This window comes from Pezoporus flaviventris, unplaced genomic scaffold, assembly GCF_033815535.1.
Source record: "Pezoporus flaviventris isolate CSIRO_AGI_PZ_B2104156 unplaced genomic scaffold, CSIRO_AGI_Pfla_v1 ptg000083l, whole genome shotgun sequence".
NCBI lineage: Eukaryota > Metazoa > Chordata > Aves > Psittaciformes > Psittacidae > Pezoporus > Pezoporus flaviventris.
This window is the reverse complement of record NW_026892631.1, coordinates 4,924,818-4,935,946: the sequence shown is the minus strand read 5'-3', so window position 1 is coordinate 4,935,946 and position 11,129 is coordinate 4,924,818. Positions and strand designations below refer to the sequence as shown.

At 43.5% G+C, this 11,129-nt stretch overlaps 1 protein-coding gene across 9 annotated transcripts in view; it reads left to right on the top strand.

Moving 5' to 3' along the window:
- Nucleotides 1-1,193: 1,193 nt before the first annotated feature.
- CDC42BPA (CDC42 binding protein kinase alpha) overlaps nucleotides 1,194-11,129 on the top strand; it is a 176,021-nt gene continuing 166,085 nt past the window's right edge. For all 9 annotated transcript variants that reach the window (XM_061475223.1, XM_061475226.1, XM_061475225.1 and 6 more), the window contains exons 1-2: nucleotides 1,194-1,604; nucleotides 2,420-2,645. In XM_061475223.1, the coding sequence (XP_061331207.1) occupies nucleotides 2,450-2,645 (196 nt within the window). In that variant the 5' untranslated portion in view covers nucleotides 1,194-1,604; nucleotides 2,420-2,449. The remainder of the gene's footprint in view (nucleotides 1,605-2,419; nucleotides 2,646-11,129) is intronic.

Sequence of the window (11,129 nt, the reverse complement as noted above, 5' to 3'; positions counted from 1 at the left end):
GCTTTTATATCAAAAAACTAAAACCTGGTGAAAAGGCCTGTTGAAGAAAATGCATTATATAGGTGCTTGCTATGGCAAAACCCAGCTGAAGGTGCTCTGTTGGTTACTGAACTGAGGAAGCAGGTGCCAGAGCTGTTTCCCTGCCCAGGGCTCCAGCAGCATCACTCAGTGGAGTTTAGGGAGAATATTCCACTTCACCCCTGGCCAGTGACCGCTGGGAGCTGCGCTGCCTTCCTCCCCATTCAGGGGACTTCTGAAGGAGAACCAACTGCAGCTACAGGTTAACTTACAGATGGTATTTAATCCCCCGTGGCAGCTAAACGCAGCACCGCATCCCTTACACCTTTCCAGAGGAAAACTGCCACCACATGCTGCCGCGTAGCTGCCATTTCCCACCCCGCCTCAACACCCAACAACCTCATTCCCCGGTGTGTGGCATGGCGAGCTCCGGGTGCGATGTAACCGCTATGGACCGCGGTGTTTTCCGTCATGTTTTCAGTCCTCGAAGCATGAGGCGTCTGTGTTCACACCTGGAGCTCTGCGCTCACCCTGCGTGTAACCACCCCCTTAATGAGGCCGTGTTTTCTAATGGGAGACATAACTGATAGGGAAAGGAGCCGGCGGGCCGGCTGAGGGGAAGCTGGGCCGGGGGCTGCCCACGGTGTTGGGCCAGCTGAGGGGAACCGGGCAGGGGCTGCCCGCGGAGGGTGAACTGCGGCGGCTGAAGGCCGAGGCTGAGAGGTAGCTCCCCTCAGCGCGGTAGAAGGTCCCAGCGGGACCTCCACCCTGGCCGGTTGGGTCGGTCCGGGGCAGCCCAGCCCAGCCCAGCCCAGCCCAACCCAACCCGCTGGGCTCCGCGTTGCGCTGCGCGCCGGCCTCCTTCTCTCCCGCCCTCCCCTCCGCCTCGTCCCGCCCGTATCCCTGCATTCCCTGCTGCAGCACCCCCTCCTCCCCTCAATCCCATCAGTAGCGGCGGCCCCGGGCTCGGCTCCCCGCGCTGCGGCGGCGTTCGGCGGCGGCTCTCTTCCCCCCCCCCCCCGCCCCCCGCCGCCATGTTGGGCTGCTGCGAGCTCGGCGGCGGCGGCGGCTGCCGCGTGTGACCGCGGGAGGGAAGGAGGGAGCGGCGGGGGAGAGGAGGGCGAGGAAGCGGAGGGAGAGAGGGAGGGCACCGGCGTTATCCCTCCCCGCCGCCTCGCGCACGCACTCACACACACACATACACCCACACACACACACCGCGGGAGGATGCCCTTTGCCCGGCGGGGCGAAGCCGGGAGAGCATCTCGCTGCCGGGAGTGAAGCCGGGGCCTGCCGGGCCGGAGCGGGGACGCCGGCGCTTTCCCTCCGGCCCGAGACGCGCACCCGGAGGTTGGAGGAGAAGAAGGAGAGCGCCGTCTCCTCCGCCGCCGCAGCAGCAGCAGCAGCAGCAGCAGCAGCCATGGGAAGGATTTGACAGGGCTCGGAGCGCTTCCCAGCGGCCCCGCGGCCGTGCCGGTGTGTCGGGACGCGCGTCCCGCCTGCCGCCCCTTGGCGCAGCGGAGAAGGGCGCGACGATGAAGACTTTAGTTTTTTTGAATCACTGAAAAGCCTTAAAAGGAGACTCGGTAAGGAGCAGGAGGAGGAGGAAGGGAAACGCTGGCCGGGGCAGGACGTGGCTGCGCCCTGAGGAGGGGCGGCCGGGGGGGCCTGCGCCCCACCCCCACGGCGGGCGCGGTGGCCGCGGAGGGGCTGCCCGGGGCCGCGGCCGGGGCCGGGGGAGGCGGCGGTGGGGCTGCGCGGCCCCCTCCTCCTTCCCTTCCTCCCTTTCCCCCTGCCTCCCTCCCCGCCGGTGTGCGCCCTGTTTTCTCCTTCCTTTCGCGTAGATAAACACCTAAATACATAGGGTTTTTTCTCTCCCCATCCCTTGTGGGAGGTGAGGCGCCGGTGCGGGCCGAAGGGGGCTGTTGCACTTGAAGGCTGCGGTGGGGCTCCCCTCAGGATCGCTCTGCATGAGCTGCCTTTCGAATGAAGGAGAAGACCTTTCTGTTTTTTGGGTATAGAAGCGTGTCTGCCTGTGCGCGCACGGTGAAATCGGTGTCAGTCAGTCCTGGCTGAATTTGAGTGCTGTTATTATTAAAGCACCAGGAGCGGCCATATACATTTTTTGCTCCTCATTAACCATATATATATATATATTAGGGTAACTGTTCTCTTAGAAATTATGCATACAGAGATGCACACCCTATATGTGTGTGTTTGAAACTCACAAGGGTTTAGGTTCAGGTTGGGAACACAGAGGTGGGCTGGAAATCAAGCACCACCACAGTTTGACACTTGGTAAGAATACTGTTGTTGTCTTTTTAAGCAACAAAACCCTCAAAATATTTTTTTTATATTTTTTTGTTGTGGTTCTTTTTTTTTTTTTTTTTTTTTGGCAAAGTAATAATAATCATTAAAACAAGAAACCCCAATGCAAACTGAAACAACCATGTCTGGAGAAGTGCGTTTGAAGCAGTTGGAGCAGTTTATTTTGGATGGACCAACTCAGACTAATGGGCAATGCTTCAGTGTGGAAACCTTGCTGGATATACTCATCTGCCTTTATGATGAATGTAATAACTCCCCTCTGAGAAGAGAGAAGAACATCCTTGAGTATCTAGAGTGGGGTAAGTTTGAATGTGTTTATTCTGTGTACATCCGTCCATCTTCCTGTCTCCTTTGTATAATGCCTCTGTTATGTGTAAGAGGGGATTGTTTATAAGTCGGTGTTTTACTGGGAGCTGTTATCAGTTTTACTGTATTAAAATGTGGTTGTGGTGCTAAAAAGAAATCCATATTGGTTATTCATCTTTGAAATATGCATGTAAAACACGTTATTTTCTTTTCCTTTCTTTTATGACATGGATCAGACTCTGGTATATGAGGCATATTTGTTTGCCTTCAGGCCCAGCTGTTGAGTTTTGTATCCTGAAGTTGTTTGGAATATAGAAGGATGAGGGATAAATTCTCTAATGCCTGGAAAAAGATCAGGACACGATCCTTTGATTTGCATCTGCAGTCAAATCTATACTGCTTAAAAAAAAAAAGGTGTTGATCAACAGGAAACCCCTCCAGCTCTCTTAAAGGATGTGGGTTTGTAATGTCTGTGGAAATGGAGAAAATTGTGTTCTCTTCTTTAACATAAAATCATTGCTGACTTAATTAGTTTGATTTTTCCTGATGAGGAAAACAAAGTTGCAAAGCAGAATGAAATGGTGTGCCCTCCAGGACTCTTCCCGTTTTCTTTCTTTATTTTGGGGAGGTAGGGTATTTGCAGATTTTTTTTTAAATGGAAATAGGTGAATGATAGTGTTCCAGTTCTTCTTAAGGTGTCACAGAACTGGTTGTCTCTATATATTTCTTTGGAATTTGTTTTATTCCTCCTCCTTAAGCATAGATGCGAAACAGAAGATGCAGTCTGACATAAGAATCTCCATGAGAACGGTTACTGTATCTGACCTTCAAACTTCAAAGTCATGCTGCACTTCTGCATTTGCATGCAGAACCACTTACCCCGTTTGCTTCGTAATAAATACATCAGCAAGCCTCCTTTATTAAAAAGAAAGCACATTTTTGAAGCATGTAACAGGCATTTGATTAATTAGCTGGTCCAGCTCTTTGTTATGAAGTCAGTGAGGAAAGACGTTGTTTTGATAACTGATCTAGCAACTTGAGGCTGATGTGTGTGTTTTATTTTCCTGCTCCTCTCTGTAGTCATACTGACATCTAAAGGACATCTGACTCAGTAATTAAGTTTCTCTTACTGTTCATATTGCACTGGTCTTTGTTTTCTTATTATCTGGAGGAACAGGCTATAATTAATGCCTTCTAGCTAAGGAGGAAATAGTAATTAAAAGTACTTCTGAAGAATCTTCCCTCTAAAACTGTCACTGGCACACAGAAGCTGTGAAATACTAGGAAGATGTGGTGGCTCCAAGAGTGTTTTGTATGCAGGAACCTAGTGTAGTCTGCAGCAGATCTAGCCAGCTGATAACCTGTAGATAATAATTAAAACAAAAGTTAACCATATCAATAAGATATTAGTAAGGGTGTGTTCAGGACCCATTGTATTGGGTGCTGGTGTGTTCAGTGGTGGGTGGTTGATGGGTAAATGCATTGTTATAAAGGCTCTGACAGTAGCCAAAGGTTTTTGTCACAAACTTGACAGGCTGCTGCTGGAAATAATACGCTGTTTTGGAAAAGCTGGAATAAGGTTTCTTGCTGGCCTATTTTTCCTGCTACTTTTCTGCTCTCATGCTCCAAGTGTACCTTAGCAGGACTCTTGCGCTTCAGACGAGACCAGTTCCTCCCATTTTCAGGGCCAGGTTGCCTGAGTCCCCTGCTCTGCTCTCTGGAGTTCTACCCCGAGAGGTTTTTCAAGAGGGTTTGTGAGGTGAAATATAAGAGCAACAGTTTCTAGTACCTGCCACTAAAGTGTCTGTGTGAATGATGTCTTTATCCTGCGAACACGTGAATTGTCTCTCCTGAAAGTCAGCCCTCCTGGTGAAACTGGGGGTCTCTGGCACTTCTGTTGAGGTCAGGGGGGTGGCAAAATCAGGTTCTTACAGAGGTGGCATACCTTTCAGTGCAGTGAAGTTACTAAGCGTACCTTGCTCTTTGATATGATCATGACCTTGCATATCTCTCCCCGCAGAAGGGGAAACAGTGCAAGTGGTTGATTAGAAAGAGGTTATATGTGGTTTTAAAGTCGGAGACATGCTGGGTAGTGGCAGAAGTGGAAGGCTGGCAGCCAGAAATCATAGGCTCTGCCCCTGCCTCTCTCAGTGACTCAATGTTAAAGTGCTTTCAACTGTTTTTTTTCAGCTTCCCTATTTGAACAGTAGGGAAAATGCCACCGGTGTTACACCAGGGAGTTTTGAAAGCTGCTGTATGTGCAGCACTCTTAATCTTGAATGTACACGTTTACAGTGTGTATTGAATTTATTTTTGCCATCAGTGAACTAAAACTTGCTGCCCTGTGTATCTGCTGGTGGGTGCCAGTTGGCTGCAGTCTTGGAAAGACATTTTGTGGGTTTATACCAACCATCCACAAGTTTGCTGTATTACTGTGAAGAGTGCAATCTGAAATTGTTGGAACTGGTCTTGGAATGGCATGAACTTGTATGTTTGTGCATTCCCAAAGTGCCAAGTACAAATTTTCCCTTGGGAAATGTTCATCATCTTAAGCTTAAACTGCTTTTGAAAATTATTCTTTCTAGAAGCAAGTAAGATTTATTTATGTAGTTAGCTATAAGAAAAGGCTAATAAATAGCTGTTTGGTGATCACAGCCTCTTGTTGAGCACAACAGCAAGCAATTTTTTTCCTGCTTTTCAGTGGTGCAGTTTTGAGGTGCCACTGTTAGTTTTGTGGGGATTTGGAGGCATGTTTTTTGGCAGGGTGTACGTGGTTGTGTATTTTTCTTTAAGCTGTTCTAAGTCCGCATTGTTACATGCTGTGTATATATCATGTAAGACTGAATATTCATAGCGTAGTCTACGTTTTGGGGGGTAAAGGTTTAGGAGGTTCTAGCATGGAAAGGCTAATGTGGTCTTAGTGACAGCCATGTGACTGCTGCTATATTTAGGGGAAGTAAGAAGCTTCATGTCCTAGTCCTTGGATGATTTAGGACTATTTTATGAAGTTGTTATCTAGATCTATAATATATTAAAAAATGAAACTAGGTAAAGCAGTTGAGCATTTGAACTGGTGGTTCATCTCGTGTTCTGGTTTGATATTGCAAGTCGAATTCAGCAAGTGGAGATGGGAAGGTCTCTGCAATGTGAAGTTGAGTTTTGCATTTTTATAAGTTTTCAGTCTTTTTGAGGTGCTTGAAATTACATTAGATTGGTTTGAAGTGTCAGATTAATTACTTTATGATTTAGAATCTGCATTACTTCTGCAATCCTGTTTTGGCTTACAGTGAAAATATACTTGCTTTCCCTATTTTTATATGTTAATAGTTTACTGACATGCAAATAAGATGATTTGATTTTGTTGTTTAGTTTACATAGGTATTTCATATGCAAAGACAGCCATGGAAACAACCAGGGTATTTGGGATTGGTGGGTTAAATCACGGTGCGTTTTGAGACGATGAGAAGGAAACGGAACATTTAGAGTTGGCTTGTTCTGTGTATTTGATGCTAGTTTTCATTTTTATCTCTATTGGTATTTGTATTTGTGATTTAGAAAGGGGACTGTCTAAATACAGCAACTGGAGATTACCAAAACTGTCGAGAATTCCAAGCAGTTTTCTTTTTCTTTTCTCTGTGTGTATGAGTTGCTGCAGTGACACAAGACTGTGAGGGAGGTACCAAAGGCTGATAAGCTGAACTTAAAAGAAAAATATAGTGATAGAAAGAAACTTTTAAAGGTGTTTATGTTCTGGGAAAACCTCTTTTAGAATGGCTTCAAATCTGAATTGATTTTTTAAAAAGAAAGTAGAACACTGTTATTTAGGGTGCATTGAAAGAAAACTAGAATAAACTTCAAAATGCATGGAGCTGTAGGGAAGGGAAGATGGAGGGCACTACTAGTAGTACAGTGAGGTCAGTGATTTTACTGAATCTGCTCTCTTGTAGGAAAAGTATAAGCTGTCCTTTAGTGGTTTTTATGTTGTTTTTTTTAATCTACTAAAAGAGGCTTTGGAAGATGGATTAAATTGTTCTTGTTGCACCTCTAGTAGAACTGAAATATTGTGGTGTTTATGAAGTGCTGATATGGTCATAGGCTGGACACTCAAAACTGATGAAACCATTTTTTTCAAGACGGAGTTATGGAGAGGTTTTCTATATTTTTAGCAGTCTTATATTTTTTCTTAAGAAAAATGGTATGCCCATTTTTGAGCTGGGTTTGTTTTTAAATACCAGTAACAAAAGAAACCAAAATCTTGCTTCTAGATTCCTGCACCTCTTCTGTGTTTTTCTTCTGTAGGGCATGAAGGAAATCACAGGCATTTTCACCTATGAGCTGCTTATATTTTGTTTTTAAAACAGACTGTTAATAATCCTTCATTTAGGTCCTGTTGTTAGCAGAGATAGCAGTGAAAGACTTAGCATTCAACATCTTTAAGTGTTCCTTTTTTTAAAGTAGACTTTGGTACTTACTGCTAACTTTAGTACTGTCTAAACCGTTAGAAATACATTTTTCAAGACAAAAAAAATAGGAAATATCTTTTTTTCTTCCTTATTATAGTCATAAAACTGGGAATATTTTGTGGTCTGACATAAGCAAAACCAGTTACTAAATTCATCTTGGGAAGGAATGAGCATCCTGCTTGTCAAGGCCACTGAATGTGTTTAAGCATGTGCCTAATTGTGAGTTGTTTTGTTGTTTTGGCTGCAGTTTATGGAGGTATGGGGGAATCCATCTATGTAGAAGTCATTGTGCAATGATGCACAAATTTCTGTCATTGTTTGATGTGAATTGTTTCTTTTACATAGCTGCAGCTGACACTGAAATACTTCTTATGATTAAGGTGAAAGAGGTTTCTTAATGCTGTCAAATAGAAATGACCTTCACATCTCCATGTTTCAGGATATTATGTCAAGAGTTTTCGAAAAGATACAGTTTTACACCAAATTAATTGAAAAAGAAAGGGAAGAACGTAGGAGAATGGTTGCCTGTGCGGACCTTAATTTTAGGTAGCTCTGTGTTTAACTTCTATACCTTCTGAACTGTGACCTCCCCTGCATTTATTTCAGTTTTTATTCTTGTCTTAAACTTAGGTAATTGGCTTCCTCTGTTTATCAACAGTTCTGATGTGATCAAATGAGCTGCGAGACCCTCCAGTTAATTCTACTTGATTTGCATTAGGGTTAAAGCCAGTTTCCAGTAGAGTGAGGGGTTAACCCATTGTAGCACATATGCTTCTTAACGTGTTTAGAGTACACCAAATGTTTTAAACTTAATTTTACTTAAAATTAATGTGTTTGTTGTTGTTGTTGTTCTTGTTCTTTTGTGTTTGGGATATTTGGAGGTATTCAGGCTTTGGGTCTTGTGTATTTAGGTTGACTGACTTCTGTCAGTCCTTTCTATTGCAAAGGAGTAAGTCTTGCTTAGAAAGCTAACTAATACTTCATTTTCTGGAATTTTAGGAATGCCTTTATTCTGTACAGAAATTCCTAGCATTCTTTGGTCTAATGGAAGCAAATGGAGAAATACAATTATATGAGTTAGTCTGCTCAGTGGGTGTTATAAACCTCATGACAATACAGTAAATTCGTGGTTACCGAGACATTTCATGTTACCGGGTTAATCCAATAGTTTACCTGTGGGATGATCATAAATGTTAACATGGACTGGTGAAGGTGTGTTTGAGCTTTTCATCTCTGTAGTGTATGACCCTATGCACGTGTGTACCTGATTAAACTCCTTCCTTATAGTTTGGCCCTTCTTTCCTGAACTTTACTGACATACTTTTTTATAACCTGTAGCATATTATTAGTTCCCAGTTGGCTGAACAAAGGATATGGTGCTATAAAAGCAGTGAGCTTATTTAGGCCAGTATAGTTTAATATTTTGACATACATATATTTGTTGGCGAAGATCAAGAGAATCATAAAATCACAGAATGTTTTGGGTTGGAAGGGACCTTGAAGATGATCTGGTTTCGACCCCCTGCCACAGGCAGGGACACCTTCCACTAGACCGGCTTGCTCTAAGTCCCATCCAACCTGGCCTTCACTGCCAGGTAAATCCCATCACTGTCAGGGATGGGGCAGCCACAGCTCCTCTGGGCAATTTTATTGTGAATAAATTGCACATATGGAATTTGCAAATGCAAAGTAGATGCAGACTACTGTCCTGGTCTTTCCCATATTATTTCTAAAAGTGAACACAGGAAATTTATCCTGGATGTGCCTTTGCAAAATATTAACACATTCACAGCATCCTTAATTACTTTTTATCCTGTAAAAAAAAAAAAAAAAAATGTACCATCTCCATCTGCACAGAAAGCTTCCAGAAGCAATTAGATCCAGTTGCCAAGCTGCAAAACCTGGCAAAAAAGGTGCAGTGGATAGCAGAGACAAAGTCAACGGCCAACTTCAGTTTTATCTTTTGGCAAAGCAGGCATTCCTTCCATAAACATTTGTACTTATTTAATTTGATTTTCTTATTCTGGCTGAACAGCTAGAATATTTTGTTCTGCTCTGGTGTAACTTACCTCAACACATTATTTTTCCTAAAATCCTCATTAAGCTTGGGAATGCCACTAATGTGGACTAAAATCTTTAAAAAATGCAAGTGATTTAGGTCAGTCATGTGCAATCTTTTGTTAACCACAAGATTTTTATTTCCTATAGTTGAAACATGACATTAGGCTTAATAATAGCGGCAAAAATCTTCTTTCAGACAGGTCAGTTTGCTTCATTTCTAGTAATACAGCCTAATCAGGTTTACTAGCGGTCACCATGGATAAAATCCACATGGGGTGTAGCCAGACTCCTAAGACTTTGTGTTTCATAATTCTTCCTTATCCGTATCCAGACTTCCAGTTTGATTTAAATTAGTTCTGTTAGATAATATTGTAGTTTGGGTTTTTGTTTTTTTATTCTTGGGGATCAGCTTCTTAATGCACCTTCTCTCTGCATCTTTGTAAAGGTTTTGATGTGGAACTTCTAGCTGTTAGGAGCTGCAGTATTTTGTAGGCCATTTGGAGGGAATCCCCTGAACTTTTAGAATGTATTTTGTTCAGCAATTTAGTTGAAATGCGTGGTCATTCTTTTTGTAGAAGGATTAGGTGAGTTTAGAGTGGCATTTGAAAGGGGAGGGGGGGGAAAGCATCTGTCCATGTTAATAACTCATTACTTTTCCTTCAGTCATTGTGGAATTGGGCCAGCAACACTTGGTTGCTCTCTTGTTTCTTTTCAGTCTCAGAAATCTGGGTTTGGAGGACTCCGCCTTAGCTTGGGAGTGTGGAAGTACTTTGTCCTCAGAGTGGAGGGTACAAGAGCAACAGGTTTATTTATTTATTTATTTCCAGTGTTGCATCTCACTATTGCCCTTGCTTCATCCTTTTCATCTTGAACTCCCAACTTACTTTAGGCTTGTGGGGCTCTCCTGCTTGTGAGGAGTCCTCAGCTGTGGTGAAGAGCCCACAGGTCTTCATTTCTGAGCTCTTTCTCCTTTGCTTTCTCTGTGCTTTTCACAGGTAAGGTTGTTCCGAAGTAAAGCTTCGATGTACTTATCTAAGCCTCCTTCTCTTCCCCATTTCAATTCTGTTACGTTTCATTCAAGCAGGGTCTTAGTTTGTCTTTCAAATAGGATGTGGATAGCCATGTGTCAGTCTCATCTTCCCATGGCCCAAATCTTGGCTTTTGGATTCGGACTGGTGTTTTTTCCTTTGTTCTCCCCAGTAACCCTTAAGCTTTCATTATTTTATTGGTCAAGTTCATAACAGATAGGTTTTGTGTGGAGAATGGTTACAAAAAGTCATCATCTGTGTGAGAAATACACACAGGCTTTACCTACAGGTTCATCCACACAGCGTTTTCTGTAAACGCTCCATGTATTTCCTATTAGATCCAGTACATATCAATTAATTTACTAACATGAATCATTGCTACTTTTAAGTTCTTGTGGAGCTGGGACCTTGGGCTGTTTGTTCTGGCTGTGAGTAAAAAGCTGTGATCTGATTTACTCGTGTAGTCTAAGTAAGAAGAAACTTAAGTGAGAGTGTAGCTTTGTCATTTTAATACTTTAAACTAAAATGAAGTTGTGATAGGAAGGGTGACAATGATTTTAGTTACGTGACTGCAAAGCGATTTGTGAAAATGTCACTTGTGCTGTGGGGACGCAAGGTATTTCCTGCTCTTGCTTGTTAAAGCTCTTTCACCTTTACCACACTGCCTTTTGTAAATAAAGCACTGTGGTGTTTGAATGTATTGCAGGATACACAGTAATAACAGGAGGAGGAAAGCAGAAGTTGGTATTTTAATGGTAACTTGCTGGTTTTGTCTTGGGTGGGAGCTGACTTGATGGTGTCTTAAGATTGGCTAAATCCACTCATCTCTGGTTTGCTGGTGCTTACCATGAGCAGAGGGGCATAATCCAGTCGAAAACTAACACTGCAAAAACATTGAAATCTGTTGATCCTGTTGTGTGAAGGG